This window comes from Crotalus tigris, unplaced genomic scaffold (genome assembly GCF_016545835.1).
Source record: "Crotalus tigris isolate CLP2741 ecotype Arizona unplaced genomic scaffold, ASM1654583v1 scf7180000017731.4096049, whole genome shotgun sequence".
Lineage (NCBI taxonomy): Eukaryota > Metazoa > Chordata > Lepidosauria > Squamata > Viperidae > Crotalus > Crotalus tigris.
The window spans coordinates 1,936,568-1,954,232 of NW_024096599.1; the positions used below are offsets into that span (position 1 = coordinate 1,936,568).

The following is a 17,665-nucleotide window of genomic DNA, read 5'->3' on the forward strand; positions in this document are numbered from 1 at the left end:
TATGGCAACATGTGTGAAAGAAAGGCAACAAACTGCTTGCTTAGCTCTGCAAAAAAAAAAAAAAAATACTGTGTGTGTGAGAGAGGTAGAACTTATTTTGGTCCCGTTTTGCAGATTTTTCAAAAATGAATACGTGGACAGCACAATCCAGCAACAGGTCGGGCGGAGACGCAACACGTCAGGGTCACAAGAGAAAAAGCCCTTCGCGTCCAATGGGGAGAAGCGAACCCCTTTTTTTTCCACTTCCGCGGGAACTATCCTGGGCAGCAGCCGCCCAGCTGAGCCCAAAGGTGCGCTCCGTGGCGCCAAAGAAGGGGCCGGGTTACCACCGAGGCCGGTCCTGAATGGGCAGGTCTCCCCCTCTTCTCCCCCAAGCGGCGCTTTCCCGCCCCAGAGTGCCAAGAGGCCGAATTTCGCGATGCGCTCCCGGACCTTCTAAGAGGAGACAGCGCGTGGGCGAGTCCCTCCGGCGCCTTGAGGTGTGTGCGTGTTTGCTCTGTGCGTATGTTTAAGGCCGAGAAGGAGGAGACGACTTGTGCCAAGTTTTTCCCGCCTCCCTTCGCAGGCGAAGCTGCTCGGAAGGCAGCCGCCGCGGCCTGTCCCTTTAAGGTACTTCGACGCTGCCCGCCGTCCGGCCCTGTGCGAAGGCAGCCAAGCGGGGCCGCCGCCAAAGAAAAAGGGCTCGACTCTCATCGTCCCGGTCGCTCCGCAAGCTGAAGCCGGGTGGCGGGTGGCGGGTGGCGGGTGGCGGGTGGGGGCGCGGCTCTGCCGGGCGAAGGAAGAGGCGGTGGTCGGGGAAGAAGCGGGGAGTGAGTAAGGGGCCTCTGAAGGAGGAAAACGGGGCTGAGGTAAGCGAGCCGACCCGGTGAAGGGTGAGACCACAGTGGAAACATGCGGGAGCAAGCGGGGCGGGGAGTCGGAGGTTTCCCTTTAGAAGGCAGGAGGTGGGCGCGCACGGACTGATCTCCGCGGCTTGTTTTGTAGGGTCTGGAGCTAGTGGGCTCTTCTGTTCTAGAAAGCGGCGTCGGTTGCGCCCCTTGCCCTGAAGCGAACTTTTCTTTGAAGCCTGGGTGGCCGAGTGCTGCTCCATCTCTCCAGTTGTCCTTTGTATTCCCTGCTGCCGCCGCCGCCGCCGCCTTTTGCTGGTCCACGCTAAGCAACTTGAGTTTACTTTATAAGCCTCGCTCTGCTGCCTTTCCATGCCCCCCCCCCTCGCCCGTTACATTTCTCATTCTCCCCCAGACGCTGGACCCGAGTTAGCGAGGCGAAGCAGACGCGCGGGTGGGGAGGAGAGAGCTGTTCTTTGGGTAGGGATTGTATCTTGGCCGCTGCATTGGAGGTTTCATTAAAAATCCTTTTTAAAAAGTGCGTGCAACAGTTGGGGGCGTGCAACAGTCGGGGGCTTACGCATTTACTTGAGTAAGGTAAAACGGTTTAATGTGCAGTTCAAGTAGAAAAGAAAATAATATGGTGTGGGTGAACAGGTGTGAATAACTCCCAAACAGCTTTGTTAGCTCTAAAAATGTCTCTCTGTATACAGTTTTTTTTATTGTCCAGCATAAAAAACTTTGAAATGTAGAATCAAATGTTCATCTGTCCTTTTTGGTAATAATACATTTTGAATTGTGAAAGCTAATTTTTTTCAATTGTTAGACTGGTTTATCTGTAGGGAAGTTTAAGTGAAGGACTGACAACGAAATTGTAAAAACTGGATTCAGTCGGACAGTTTTCTGTTGGCTAAAATTTTCAAAGGCTTATCTTCCAGTAAAATTACTATTCAGATTATTATCCTTATTTCGTAACTCTTAAGATCGTGTTCAGTATATAAAGAACATAATTCAAAAAAAAAATCCTAGAGATGTTTGTCATGTCATGTTTTTTCAAGTTGCTCTGCTAAAGTTCAGGTGTATCTAGTGAAAAGGTGTTAGACCTTGTTCTACAAAAAGGAGCCCCCTCTCCATCTTTTGTTTGCTTCTTTTTGTTTTGCTGATTCTCAGCTATATTGTTAAATATAGGGAGATAGTAAGTAGATTTGAGTATGTAATATAACTAATTAAAAGCAGAGATGCAGAGTGAAGATTAAGTCACCCAGTATATTCTTTGTCAGTATATTCTGTTGATTAATATATGGCACCAATCCAATTCCTTCTTCAGAAGCTTTGTTTGTAAAGTAATACTTCTATATAGCTGGAATTGAAATGAGGTTATGTTAAGACACGTTCTCATTTATCCATCAGAAAGAATTCTTCTACATTAATTCTAGCAGGCCCCCTTTTCCTGTTCCTTCTGTTACTCCATGAAATAAATATGTTGCAAAAAATACTTTACCATAATGGGATTATAACTAAAATAATTATATTTATTAGCGTTTGAAGTGTCATGCTTTACATAACTTTGAAGTCAATGGAAAAATAATTGTCTTGACTTATAATTACATGAGAATTCTTTTAAGCTGCTGATCTGAGCATAAAAAACTAATGGGAAACAAAAACAAAACTGCCTTTGAGAATTATGGGATAAAGATGAAAGAAGTATTTTGCTCAGAAAATGTGGGCTTTTCATACAACTTTTTATTTCAATACAGTTGGAACATTTTTAGAAATCACCCTCTTGAATGAAAGATGAAGTTGTGGTACTTCCCAGGGTTCCTCATAATCAGTTTCCTGTACTTCTGGATCCCATCGTCCATGTGCTGCAACAAAGCTCTCTGTGCTAGCGATGTCAGCAAATGCCTAATACAGGTATGAGATATGCTTATGCTTGATAAGAATCCAGACATTTTCCTGTAATAATAATTTTGAAAGAAGTGAAATAAAAATTATTTTGAAGAGAAAACTTATCGAAGAATGTGGAAATGTTTATTTTGTATTTTCATTCCATTAATGCATGAAGAAACATGCAAATGCTTATTAGCATCTTATAAATGATAAAATTAGAATTTTGAAATTAATCAGTAAAATTGATTAATGATGGCCAGATTGTAAAGTTAAGTCATTAGTCCTAAGTTATATACAATAAGTAAAACCATATTTGCTTTACTTTTACAGTGAATCGATAAAAAGCAAAGAATAAATACTCTAAGGCAGTGTTTTTCAACCTTGACAATTTTAAGGTATGTGGACTTCAACTCCCAGAATTCCACAGCCAGCAATGCTGGCTGTGGAATTCTGGGAGTTGAAGTCCACATGCCTTAAAATTGTCAAGGTTGAGAAACACTGCTCTAAGGAAAGTATATAGGGCATATACAATCATATTATTCCAAAACTGTTCAGACACTTAAAATAATAGACATGCCTGGAAGGAGAAGTTTTGTCTTGAGTTGGGGAGATATTTATGTGGGTATCATGCATGCTTCCCTCAAACATAAGTGGGACATTACAGGTGAAACATTTCATTTGGAAGCAGCTGGAAGAAGGTGGCTGAAGATGTCTGAAAGTCCTATCACCCTATCCTCCATAATGGAGGAGGCATTCCTTGAAATACTAAATTACAAACTAAGACATCACTTTGTTTTATCCAATGTACTTTGTTTTCATGCTGCATGGGCTTGTCCATGAATTGTAAGTGACTACCTACTTCTCATTTAAACACATCATAAAACTGGATCTCTGAAACAAAACTTAAAATTGGTGTGGAAAACTGTATGTGACAGAGTAGATACAGGAAAAATATATTGATCAAACAAATGTAAAAACAATGACGATGATTTTTCTTAATATAGGGCTATAAAAGTTTACTATTCCATCAAAATTAGAATGTTTTGATTGTAATTAAAATTATAAGACATGTTGCTATTATTGTAATTGGAATTAATTTTTGGAATTTGTTTTATCTACTCATAATTTTTTATATTATTGATGGAGATCAGGCTTATTTATATATACTGTGTGCAATATATATATTCATAAGGAAGCATTATATTGTGACCAGAAATGAATATATTTTCTTTATGTAAAGTAGGCAAGCAATACATACATTTTGTTTTTTAGTTGTTTTGAAGAACGTTTAGAACTAAATAACATTAGGAAAAACTGATGGATAACTAAAGCTCTATGGCTCATTGAATATGGAAAAAGTTATATTTTGTATACTGAAATAAATGAAATAAGCATTCCACTTTGGTGTTATTTGTTCACTTCATTGTCTCTCTATATCAGGCATGTCAAACTCGCGATGTCATGTGATGTTGCACGATGTATCGGAACTTTTTCCCCATTGCCGGCAATGGGGTGGGCACGGTTTCGGTGTGACGCATCTGGCTTGCGGACCGGCAGTTTGACATGCCTGCTCTATATAGTATATTAGTAGGATCCCCATGGAAGCTGTGGTAACATTTGTTAGCAAAAATATGCAAAAATACAGAAATTCAAAAGAGGTCAAATACATTTTTATAGAACTATGTGATACATTGGTTTTTCTTTGTATTATATTTGGGAAGTGATTCTAAAGATAGTATTGGGTATTTCATGTTTACTAAAGCATTTATACAATGCTTGCTGGTTTAATTCAACTAAATTTGTAGCCTTTTCCTAGAATTGGAGTACGGAATTTAAGTGTGCATGCACTGATGTTGAAATACTGCTCCTGGTTGTAGAATTCTTGTTACTGGAACATACTCATCATCTCTGTGGCTAGATCGTCACTTAGAAAAAGAAGTCAAAGCAAAAATATCTCTGTAGGAAACGTGATGAATGACAGATAGCTTTGAAGCATGCAGTAATAAAATGGCCAGTTTTTCCAGTAACATATGACCAGCATTGTAAAATCAAAAATGGATTGGAAAGAAATCTAAAAATATATTTTCAAAAGAGATGAATAGTAATAGAATGGCAAACATGAGTCAGCAAGGGCAAATGTTCCAGAATGTGGCAAAAGTCATCAGGGAGCAGAAGGTAAATATTATAATTTATCACAATAGTTGCATATTACCATCCCAACTTACTTTTGTTTTTGTTATTTTCCTGGCAACATGGATGTTTCTAAATAAAGCACTAAGCTGCAACCATCTTTATTATTTTTATGAATAACTCAAGGTGGCAAACACCTAATACTCCTTCCTCCTTCTATTTTCTACACAATAATAAACCCTGTAAGGTGAGTTGGGCTGAGAGAGAGTGACTGGCCCAAAGTCATCCACCCGGCTTTTATGCCCAAAGTGCAATTAGAACTCACAGCCTCCTGGTTTCTAGCCTGGTACCTTAACCACTAGACCAAACTGGCTCTTTATATCTTTATATTTGCTTTAAACCTTTTATTTGCTTTCTCAAAATTCTTCGAGCTACCTCTTGTAAATACAAATGAAGAGGGTAGTGGACAGTCTGGTTTTTCAAGAGCCAGGTTTCATTTAACATAAATAAAGAATAGTTAGCATAGGCATTGATGCCAGTGGATGCCAAAGGAAGTTTCTGCAAGCATATTGAGACTCAGGGTCATCTCATTACCTGCCTTTGAATGATGCAATAATTGTCCTGGAATAATAACTTCTGAACTGCAGCAGCTTGATAACTGGATGAGTTAGTAGAAATAACTCCAATTCATCAATATGCGTGCCCTATTTCTAACACATACTTAAGGCTTATTTCTTGGTTGTTTTGCATAGTGGTTTTAAGTAAATGTTAAACCACAAAGGTTTTGTTACTAAGTTCAAAAGTTTGTATTTCCTTTTTTTAATATTATGAAAACAATTCAATGTAGTTGAATTGCAACAAAGATGATTAGGGGACTGGAGGCTAAAACATATAAGGAACGGTTGCTGGAATTGGGCATGTCTAGTTTAACAAAGAGAAGGATGAGGGTGGACATGATAGCAGTGTTCCAATATCTCAGGGGCTGCCACAAAGAAGAGGGAATCAAGCTATTTTCCAAAGCGCCTGAAGGCAGGACAAGGAGCAATGGATGGAAACTAACCAAAGAGAGAAGCAACCTAGAACTTAGGAGAAACTTCTTGACAGTTAGAACAGTTAACCAGTGGAACAACCTGCCTCCAGAAGCGGTGAATGCGCCAACACTGGAAGTTTTTAAGAAGAAACTGGACAGCCATTTGTCCAAAATGGTATAGGGTTTCCTGCCTGAGCAGGGGGTTGGACTAGATGACCTCCAAGATACCTTCCAACTTTATCATTATTATTATTATTACGTCGCTTGGTATTTTTTAACCTTGAGCATCAGTTTTATAATTGTAACTATTCAACTGTAGACATTATCTTTTTTGAAACTAAACCTCTATTTTAAATTTTAAAAAAAGGGAAAAAAGTATTTTCAAGAATATGAGATTTTACTGTAGTATTTAACACCAATAAGGCTTCATTGTAAATATTTTCAGGATTTTTAGAGGGAGAACTGGTATATACATTTTAAATCTATGCATAGATGATCAAATGTGCCTAATTTGCCCCTAATAATAATAACAACAACAAGAAGAACATTGGAAAGAACATTGGAGGTCATCTAGTTCAACCCCTACTCAGGCAGGAAACCCTATACCATTTCAGACAAATGGCTGTCCAGTCTTTTCTTAAAAAGTTCCAGTGTTGGAGCATTCACAGCTTCTGGAGGCAGGTTGTTCCACTGATTAATTGTTCTAACTGTCAGGAAATTCCTCCTTAGTTCTAGGTTGCTTCTCTCTTTGGTTAATTTCCATCCATTGCTTCTTGTCTTGCCTTCAGGTGCTTTGGATAATAGCTTGACTCCCTTTTCTTTGTGGCAGCCCTGAGATATTGGAACACTGCTATCATGTCACCCCTCATCCTTCTCTTCATTAAACTGGACATCTCCAATTCTAGCAACCGTTCCTTATATGTTTTAGCCTCCAGTTCCCTAATCATCTTTGTTGCTCTTCTCTGTACTCTTTCTAGAGTCTCAACATCTTTTTTACATCGTGGTGACCATATGTTGAAAAGGCACAAATACTTCATGTGTGATTAAATATACTTATTAATAGTTCTACGAGAAATTCTTCTCTTACCATCAAGATAACAAATTGAATAATTTATTTTTAGAAACTTAAACTTTTTTCTCCTACTGAACAATTTTGTAATTTTCATAATTAAATTTAATAATGAGCATTTGTTTAAAAAAAACTAAACAAAAATACATTTCTGGTGCATTTCATGGTTCATTGACAATTTTAAAAAATCATGTATTGATAAAATACCTTAATTTAATTTATAAGTACATTATAAGGGATTATCCCTAAATTAACATTCTTTATCTGAAAAAAATTGTATATAAAAGCCCTGCTTAAATATTCAAATTTTGATGAATTCTGTGTAAGCTAACTTACGCTCTCAGATAAAAGTAATTAGATTTTAGAAGACATTTGTTTTCTATAAGAGCTTGTATTGGAGGGGAAGAACAGAGGGAGAATAAGCTATTATTAATCAATTTCTTTCCTTCATGTAAAAAGAAGAGATTGTGTGAACTGTACTCCATTTTATAGAATGCAGGGAATGGTCAACATATTTATTTTATCAGCTGTGCAACAGATGTGAATGAAGTCAACACTCTTGTATTGAAACATACTTGATTTTTTTTGTCTTGCTGGATAGTTCTCTTTAAATCCTGTTTAGAGAGGATTTCAAGAAATTATCATAAACTTTCAGCAATCTCTTTAACCCAGAGGTCTCCAACCTTTTGGGTACCAGGTTCTGTGGAGACAGGTTTTCCCATGGACCAGAGAGTGCGTGGTTTTGTGTGCTGCCTGCATCCCATGGATGGGGCTTTGCTTGTTTGTGAAGACCAGTTGCTGGCATGTCGCGGCCCAGTACCGGGGGTTAGGGACCCCTGCTTTAACCTATTTATGAAAAAATTGGGGTATAAGTTAAGAAAAAAATCTCTAAACTGTAACAACATAAGTAAATATATTGTTTCTAGCAGATCATATTGAAATTTCTAGCAAACAAATTATAGGCTTGTGCCATGATATAATATATATTAGAGATATGAACCTATGGTGACTCGTTCAACATACCGTGACTTTTTGTAAGACATAAACCCAATCTTTTGGGCTCCTAAACAATAAGCAAAAAGGTGGGACTGGTTTTGGCTTAATATGCTTTGTGAACTCAGCTATTCTGGCTTGCTCCATAATAAAGTGATAAAAATAATCCATGAGTTAACCCATTGTATGAATCCATCTATCATTCAAACTTATGGAAGCAAAGTTTATTTAGCACAATTTACTTCCCAATCACTATTTAAGATGGTAATTTTAAATAAATAATTTCCAACACAATGAAGTGTTGCCTTTGTTGATGAGATGGAATTAATGTTCATTATATTTTTTTCCAATTTGTTTTCCAAAGCACTAAAATGAAGGTAACTTGGGCTTGGAGACTGTACATCCAAAGGCTGGACTAAATTTATAAGGGATCATGGAGGGAAGTTTATACATTCAGCCAGGACGGGGGCTTAACCTCTGCACTTTCTGATGGTAGGAAAGTTCCCGTGATTTCCTCATGGATAGGTTGATTATTTAAAAACCATAAATACAAATCATAATCTTTCATTGATGCTGCATGTGCAGAAGGACATAATATAATGTGATATATTTTTGTCTGTCTGTCTAACCTTTCTTCTACCTGTCTGTCTCATTAATTCCAGGAGCTGTGTCAGTGCCGACCTGGTGAAGGAAACTGTTCTTGCTGTAAGGAGTGCATGCTTTGTCTAGGCACGCTTTGGGATGAATGCTGTGACTGTGTTGGTGAGTTCATTTTTTCCCCCACCTATGCCAAAAACAGCTTCTTTCAGTAGTAATTTTCAATTATTTAGCATTTTTTAAGGTTTATGCCAAAAGTAGCTCCAGGTAGAATAATGGGTATTTTATATTTAATTCAGTGTATATATGAGTTTAAGATTAACTATTTATTAAGGAGGAAGTTATTCATGAAGTGCTTTAAACCAAAATTCATGAAATGTGTACCTCATCCTATATTGGAGGAAGACACTTTTATTAGGATTGAGAAAAGATAGTGTATGCTGCAAATCTTTCTGAAAAACATTGTTTTGACCAGTTGTTTTCAAAGTTGGAAAAATTGTGGTTCAAGACATGCAACCTGCTAGATTAGACTAAAACAGGCTTATACGGTTTGTGAGTCAGCATGTAGGAAGCCAGTCACTGTATGTTGAATATTGTTTGAACAATGCAAAAATCTGAAACTTTGTTTTGAAATGTTTAATTTTAATTTAATTTGAAACTTTTTATTTGTTTGAATGTATAATATACTATGCAGACAGAGGAATTAATGTTTAGTTAACCCAACCACAACTTCTTGTGTGACATCCCCCCAGCTATCATTATCGTCTGAAGTGCTTAATGCATCTTTCTTCAGTTTTTCATTGCTATTAAATGTTCACGAATGGCACATGCCATATCTGCTTATGGGAATATGCCCATAGCAGTGGACAGAACAAAGCTGAGGATTTATTAATGTTGATTGATGAGAAGAAACCTCAGCTTGGTACTTTCAGCTGATATTAAATGCTAAATTCCCAACTGTAATGAATTACGTTGAGGCCTTAAGGAAAGCTGAGTCTTCATTTTCTAATGTTGTTTTGGGGAAAGATGATCCATTCCACATATTTTATGGCTGCATCATACTGTGATAGTGTTGATCTGCTGGATGTCGCGAAGGAGCTTATTCTTGCTGCAATCTGCCAAGCCAATCTGAGAACGAATTGTTTGTTTTATGAAGACTTACTGAGATAGAGTTAGGATTCATCACAAGCTACATTTGTTTGAAAAGAGAGCGAGGAATCTGTTTTTAGGAGTCTCTAGGCCAATTCATAAATTATGGGAGAAATTAGATTGCTGTTTCCTATAATTTGAATTATATGTCACTGCAATATCAGTAAAAAGGAGCTATAGAATATAGGAAATTCTTATAATTATTTACTACAAAAAACAAAAAACCCAGCAACTCCCTAGGAAAGTAATAGACAACACTGGTATGGAAAAAATGTGCTAGCCACCCACCCCTATTGCTTTTAATTAATGTTACTGTAGTGATTTGGCTGGAGTGATTTATCCTGTTCCAATAATTAAGTGAAATTCTGCTTGGAAGAATTGTTGGATAAGAAAGCTTCCTTTCTTGTAAGGAAGCCAAATCTTCCTAGTCGAAGAATGGAAGGTGCAAAAAAGTAGTGCCAGGGTTAAACTCCAGTGAGGAATTAAAGGGGGTTGATAGAGGACAGTCAACTGCACATTAAGCTAGTTATGCAGTAATCAATTCTTATCTAGCCTCACTGTTTTACTGACTCCACTGCTAGTGTAGATTCTTTTGAAACTCAAGCAGGGAGATTTAAATGTCACTGCTGATTTATAATTTTCAGTAGATATGAACTGCAACATTTAGTGTACTTCCCCTTACCTCAAAGTTACAAACTATATATCTAACACTATTATTTTAGATATTGTTACATTTCTGAGTGCTAGATTTACCCAGGTGTTAATTGTTCTGGCCAACTGTCTCTAAGGACAAGGACTTCTTTTTCTATTCATCTATATTGTCCTATTTTTTAAAAAATGCAAAATTGAGTTGTTCTGAGCCGTCATCAAAAAACAGGCTACGCATTTATGAACCTCAACAAAGTAAAGCTTGCCCAGGTGTACAATTGTGTTCTGCTGTACAAAATAGAAAAAGGAAAAATATACAACAATGCTGTAGCTATGATTAGCTAAGGACACAATAGAGAACAAGGGATCAGGTGCTTGAATTGCCTCTGACAAATTTTGGATTTGTACTATCTAATGTTTATACTAAAGTTCATTAGGTGATTATTATTAAATTATTAAATTCGGGGTGATTATGCTATTTGAATTTTATATTGCTGCTTACATGTTACTATGTACTTATGTGTTACTATGTTACTATGGGAAACCATAGCAAACTGAACACACATGTTCTTAAGATCTGTTCGAGGAAGAAAACTGAAAAAAAAAATTACTGTAGATCATGCCCTAATTAAAAAGGAAAAGCAGCTATGAGCACAAACACTATATAACTGGGGTGTCAAACTGCCAGCCTGCGGGCCGGATGCATCATAGCGAAACTGCGCCCACCCCATTGCTAGCAATGACAAAATAGTCATGATACATCACATGACATTGGGAGTTTGACATCCCCTGCTATATAATGACAATACTTTTCCATATAATGTTCAGTGTTTCCTTGCAAACATAGTAGACCATTAGAGAGGCATAATGCAACAAAAACAAAAAGATATTTGAACTATATACATAGGTAGTCCTTGAATTACAATCATTTGTTTAGCGACCATTCAGATTTACAGCATCACTGAAAAATGCAAGCAAACAAGTGTTCCTCGCACTTACCACCATCACAGCATCCCACAATCGTGTGATCAAAATTTGGGCACTTGGCAACCAACATCTATTTATGACAGTTGCAATGGAGTCAATGGGAGAAGCCAGATTTGCTTAGTGACCACATGATTTACTTAACTGCAGTGATTCACTTAACAACTATGGCAAAAAAGGTCATGAAATTGGTCATGAAACACTTAACAACCCCCTTGCTTAATAACTGAAATCTTGGTCTCAATTATGGACATAAGTTGAGGACTACCTTTAAGTGTTTCCCTTGCATTGTATATTGTTAAAATGTAATGCTAAACATTTACACATGGTGTAAATTAAATAGTCCATTGTATAATATATGTTACAGCTAGAACAGATTGTTAGATATGTACTAATATTTGTCAGATACTATCAGCAGGCATCTACAAAGTATTTCCACTTTAGTTATTGAAATAATTACTTAAGATGTTCTCTTGAAACTTTATTTTAGTGGATGCATTGTATTTTTATAGTTAGCAGAATACATTAAGGATTGTATTGAGTACTTCAGAAGTCAAAGGCAGCGAAACAGTTTTTCAGACTGTAATTTCATATTTAATTATTTAATTATTTTTAAATTGTGGTAAAAATTAATTCATATGCCTTGCTGTCTTCAGGGAAGAGTAAGATTCTGGTGCACTAGCTCACTATTGGTGAATTAACACATTCTTTTTTAAAATATTCAACATAAGTTGTGAATGCAATAACTTCCAGGAATATAATAAGCAGTTGCTACGAAATAGGTGTACTAGAACAGTGGTGGCGAACCTAAGGCATGGGTGCCAGAGGCAGCACTCAGAACCCTCTCTGTGGGCATGCATGCCGTTGCCCCAGTCCTAGGCCTTCAGCTGGGTTTTATAAAACCTTTTCACTTTAGGCTTCCGCCTAAAAAGGTTCAATCAATCAATCAATTTCAACTTCTCACGGGGAAAAAAAAGATCTTGCAAAGTTGGAATTGATTGATTGAATTTTTTAGTCCCACCCAGTCTGCTGTTACCACTGCAGCCACATCTACCCAATGGGCCACACCCACCTAATGAGCCACACCCACCCGGCACCCAACGATGCATAAGTGGGTTTGGGTTGCAGTTTGGGCACTCGGTCTCTAAAAGGTTCACCATCACTGTACTAGCATGTCCGAAGATATGAATATGGCCTTGTCTTTGATTTATGGTCCCAATCTGGTAAAAGGATTGCATTTATTGATTGAAGCAACATGTCTTGATTTGTAATCAAATAAAGTATTATCTGAATAGTCATAATTCATTATGCTGTCAAATTCAAATATTATACTACTGGGCCTTGAGCCATTCAGAACTGGGCCGTGGTGTGTGTGCATGTGCATCCCCACTTGCGTGAGCAATGGGTGAGCGTGTGCATTCCATTTGCATGAGCAGCTGCTCTTCATGCCCGCCGCTCGCATGAAACCATTCCTCCCCCCCTTCCTTGCTGGTCCACAAAGCCGAAAAGGTTGGGGAAGTCTGCTCCATGCCATCTCCATCATTTCTCATCCTTTTTTGGAGAGAGGAGATCAGATTACATTGATACTGTGGTATTGTTTGCTGCAATTGCTGTGTTAAAAAGCATCTGGATGGTAGATCCATGGTCTCTTCTTCTCCAGCCTAAACAAGATGAAAAGTTCCTTTGTTCTCACTGAAAGACTCTCAATCTGTTAAAATGCAGTTTGTGGTATTTGGATTTTTGTGTATATTATATTGGAAAATTTTATGACAGGACTAAGAAAATTTCTATAGGTAGACCTCAACAACAGTTTGTTTAATGACGATTCGAAATTACAACATAGATGAAAAAAAGTGATTTATGACCATTTTTTATGACAGCTGTGGCATCTCCATGGTCACGTGATCAGAATTCAGATACTTGGCAGCCAACTCATATTTATGATGGTCGTATGATTTTTTGTGACCTTCTGACAAGCAAGAAGATTAATAGGGAAGCCAGATTCACTTAACAACCGCGTTACTAACTTAACCACTGCAATGATTCACTTAACAATTGTGGCAAAAAAGATCATGAATTGAGCAAAACTCAGTTAACAATTGTCTTGCTTAGCCACAGAAATTTTGGGCTCAATTGTAATCATAATTTGAGGACTACCTGGTTTTTAAAAAAGAGAAAAAAAAGAAAACGCTTTTATAAATCCATTTTACAGCAAAATTTAATCTCAGAAGCAGCTTTTGTAAGTGCCTATAAGGTTGTTAATGTCAACTTTTCTAATGTTATTTCTCAAATATTCTTACGGGCACCTGTTGTTGAACAACTTGTCTACAGGTATGTGTAACCCTCGGAATTATAGTGACACACCTCCCACTTCGAAAAGTACCGTGGAAGAGCTGCATGAGCCAATCCCTTCCCTTTTCCGAGCACTTACAGAAGGCGATACTAACCTGAACTGGAAAATTGTGTCCTTTCCCGTTGCAGAGGAACTATCACATCATGAGAATTTAGTCTCAATTTTAGAAACTGTGAACCATCCCCAGCATCAGAATGCGTCCGTTTCAAACAACGTTCATCCTCCATATTCTAGTGAAAAAGGTAAAATATTGTTGTTGAAAGACTGATATTTTTTTTGTGGTGTTTGCTAGTTTAAGTTTTTAAAATGTGGTGTGGTGATTTTCATCTTATTTTTAAAAATCGCATAAATATGATCTCTGTTCTAAAATAGGGAAAACATATGAAATATGAGCAGTGATCTAATATATTATTATAGGAAAACAGATGGTACATGAAACCACTAACTTAGGAGTTTGGCAGAAGTTTTATTTGAGTGATCTGTGATTTAGACTTTGGTCAACAAACTAAAATCTATCTTCTGTTTTGGTTACTTAGAACGCATATGTACTGTGGTTTACTTTGATGACTGCCTGTCGATACACCAATGCAAGATCTCTTGTGATTCTATGGGTGCTTCCAAATACCGATGGTTTCACAACGCCTGCTGTGAATGTATTGGACCTGAATGTGTCGACTATGGGAGTAAAATTGTAAGATGCTCAAACTGTATGTTCTGAAACTAAACCATTCAATTTTAATATGGCAGACACCAAAGAATGTATGTGGGGGGGGGGAGGAGAAGAGGGAGGTATACTTTGCATATATTACTTTGGATGGTATAGCTGCAGCACAGTTGAAAGGACCTAGACATGTATAATATTTTAAATATGTAATTTTACACTTTAAGTTGTTGGAACAATTAATTAGTACATGTTTAGATTTGGTTTTGATTGGGCAATGTATGAAGTTTCATAATTTGAATTTTATTTCAGGCTATTGATTAATTTGCAAGTATGACCTTAAATAGATTGATCATGAAGTTTTGCCAGAATCATAATTTGGAGTTCTGAATTAAATTACATTTTTGAGCTTTTCACATGTGCCAGTTGTGAACTGTAAATTGCTTTTATAGACCATGCAGATTACCTGTCACTTCAGCAATAGCTATTTATTTTTAAGAAAGAAAAGGAATTTAGATTGCTTTTTTGTTTTAAGAATTTACCCTCCTTATAAAAAAAATGTATATATTTAACTATATCCTTTTCATTGCACCTTTCTTTTCTTTGCTTCCTTAACTCTTGACCTCAGCTAGTTTGTTTGAACAAAATGGAAAGAGTTTGGGATATTACATTATAAATCATAGTAATTCAGAAAATTTAGATTAAAACAATATGAGGTTTAGATTAAATAGGAAATTATTTTAAAAATTATAGTCAGTGCTATCTACTAAATTTTATATACATTTTCCCATTTCCAGTTATAGATTCCCATAATACACTATTAATTGTTAGTGTTAACAAACTGCTTAATTTATTACTGTCATTTGCTGTTTATGGAAACTATACTTTTATTTGAAAATATGTCTAGAAATTGATCTTTTTCTGGTTTTTAATAAGTGATTTCATCCAGGTGAAGATTGTAAAGAAATGATTATTATTCTCAAAGATTACAGCAGGATTTTTCAAACTTTTTCAGTGGAACCTATTAAGAAAAAAATTTCCTAGAATTCCTGATCAAAACACAAGGTTTAGTGATAAAAATGGGCTGTGTTCAAGTCTCCATAGAATCTTTTTTTTTTCTACAGAACATATTTAAACTAATTCTGGAGGAGAGGAACAGTCAGTTGCTAAATAGGGTCCTGTAATTCCTGTTCCCATCTCCAACAGATGTTGGCGATTTAGTCAAACTTGTTTCTACTGTTATGCATTTATCAAGTGAATTAACATCACACAGCATCACATGGAACAGTTGTTTTCCAGGCATTCAGTGCCCAGATGAAAGTACCAGTAGTCCTTGATTTATGACCATAATGGAGCCTGGAATTTCTTAAATTATGACGGTTGTAAGCTGAGGCACTCATATGAATGGACCTGATCCTCATGTATGTTTTTTTGTGGTTATCATTAAAGTGAATGCTGCAAATGTTAAGTAAACACTGCAGTTGGTAAGCAAATCCATATATTCCTGTGGGATTTTTTTTTTGCCAGATTCTGCCTGAAAAGGTCAGAATATTGTAAACATTGTAAATCATGGTCATGTGACTGTGAAATGCTGCAACCAGCTATAAAAATGATCCAGTTATCAAGCACCTGAAATGTGGTCATGTGACAGAAGGGTGTGCAGTCATCAAACTGGGTTGTAAGTAGCTTTTAAATGGGAGGTTTGTCTTCAAACAATCACTTGGTACGATTAAGACAAAACAAGATTACCTGTATTGTATATTTCTACATGTGAGCTAAGTTAACCGTTGGTATATTTTATCTAATTTAAGACTGTCTGAGTGGTAAACCTCAAATGCTTTTCATTCAGAACTATTATACAGTTGTAACACTGGATTTCCATGGAGAAAAGATATATAATTGCTTAAAGAAAGAATCTGTATATACAGTGTTTCTTCTTCCTTTGAATATTCTAATTCATTTATTTTGCAAATAAGTGATCTTACATCTTTGCTGGCTGGGGAATTCTGGGAGTTGAAGTCCACACATCTGAAAGTTGCCAAGATTGAGAAACATTGTTGTAGACAATAATTCCATTGTATTATTTTTAATTTCTCCAAACATTCAGGGCAACCAATTAAATGTTGTGGGCTGTATCTTACGAATTAAGAGATAATGAAATCAGGAACTTGGGCAAGCACTGCAAGTACCTTCAAATTTGGAAGGGGGTGGGTGGGATTTAGTTCTCTCAATTACAGCTTCATTAATACACAGATGACCATATTCAGCAGCTCCGCCAACTCCATGTAGAATTCTTTGATTTTATAATGTAGTATTGACGGTACACTTTACGGTCTTGCTTCCTGGAAGAAACAGTAACAGTCCTATGTAATTTAACTTGATTCTATTTATAACAGAAAATTATACCTTAAAAATGGAGGACTGGTATAACAAGTTATGTAATCCAGTAGCATTTAGTCAATTGGCAATGTATTGCAATAGGAAATCTGTTCTATAAAGTGAGAAAGAAAATTGTTCAATTTAATAGTCTCAAGAGTAAAAAAAAACTTTATTTAATTTTGAATGCTCAGCCTGTAAAATGCATAATTCTGATTATTTTCTCATTCTGTTATGGTAGATTTGTGAGATTATTGTAATAGTTTAAAAATATTGCAAGAAATAATTGAATTTGGAATAACTCTTTGTTGCTTATTGTAGAAATTCTTCAACCTTTAAATATATATTAGAAAGAGTGGTTCTGTTAATCTAGAATTCATAATACAATTAAAATCATCTTCCAGATATGTATGCAATTACAGTAACAATTTACAACTATATTAAGTATTTTCTTGTTTTTTATATTTTCCAGGAATTTTAATAAAAATTTTAATAAACAACACCTTGTTTATCTATTTTGCTCATTGTTTTCTGCTTTAATCTGTGGAGGAATTAATATTAGTTTGCTTGTAGAAATTTTTATATTAAAAATGGCAAGCTTGCACTATTGCTAACAAAACTACATGCAGGTCTCAATGAAATCACCAAGGGTAAGTTTGACTCAAAGGAGAATTTGCTTTAGCCATTCTGAATGTCTTTAGTGCAGCAAACTAGGATAAAAATATTTTACAAAATGGGTACATTTAATAGAATAGATATACGTAGATACTTTATAGTCAGAGGTCAGGCTCAGATATGGATAGAAGCTGTATTGCTTTAGTTCAGGGGTCTTCAAACTTGGCCCTTTTATGACTTGTGGACTTCAACTCCCAGAATTCCTCAGCCAGGCATACTGGCTGAGGAATTCTGGGAGTTGAAATCCACAAATCATAAAAGGGCCAAGTTTGAAGACCCCTGC

The 17,665-nt window shown here is 36.5% G+C and overlaps 1 protein-coding gene across 3 annotated transcripts; it reads left to right on the top strand.

Moving 5' to 3' along the window:
* The first annotated feature begins 286 nt into the window (after nt 1-286).
* On the top strand, nt 287-17,207 carry TWSG1 (twisted gastrulation BMP signaling modulator 1). 3 transcript variants are annotated; one of them, XM_039339214.1, is made up of 5 exons: nt 287-479; nt 2,585-2,741; nt 8,602-8,701; nt 13,649-13,912; nt 14,207-17,207. In XM_039339214.1, exons 2-5 carry the CDS (start codon nt 2,622-2,624, stop codon nt 14,386-14,388), a joined length of 666 nt encoding a protein of 221 aa, XP_039195148.1. In that variant the 5' UTR covers nt 287-479; nt 2,585-2,621; the 3' UTR covers nt 14,389-17,207. The 3 variants fall into 3 exon arrangements, with proteins under 3 accessions (XP_039195148.1, XP_039195147.1, XP_039195146.1); XM_039339213.1 differs by having other exon boundaries at nt 471-609; XM_039339212.1 differs by lacking the exon at nt 287-479 and adding an exon at nt 733-848.
* The last annotated feature ends 458 nt before the right edge of the window (nt 17,208-17,665 follow it).

Coding starts and splice junctions, on each gene's coding strand:
- TWSG1 (XM_039339214.1), top strand. CDS start 2,622: ATGAAGTTGTGGTACTTCCCAGGGTTCCTCATAATCAGTTTCCTGTAC. Junction 2,742..8,601: donor TCAGCAAATGCCTAATACAG/GTATGAGATATG, acceptor CATTAATTCCAG/GAGCTGTGTCAGTGCCGACC. Junction 8,702..13,648: donor TGAATGCTGTGACTGTGTTG/GTGAGTTCATTT, acceptor ACTTGTCTACAG/GTATGTGTAACCCTCGGAAT.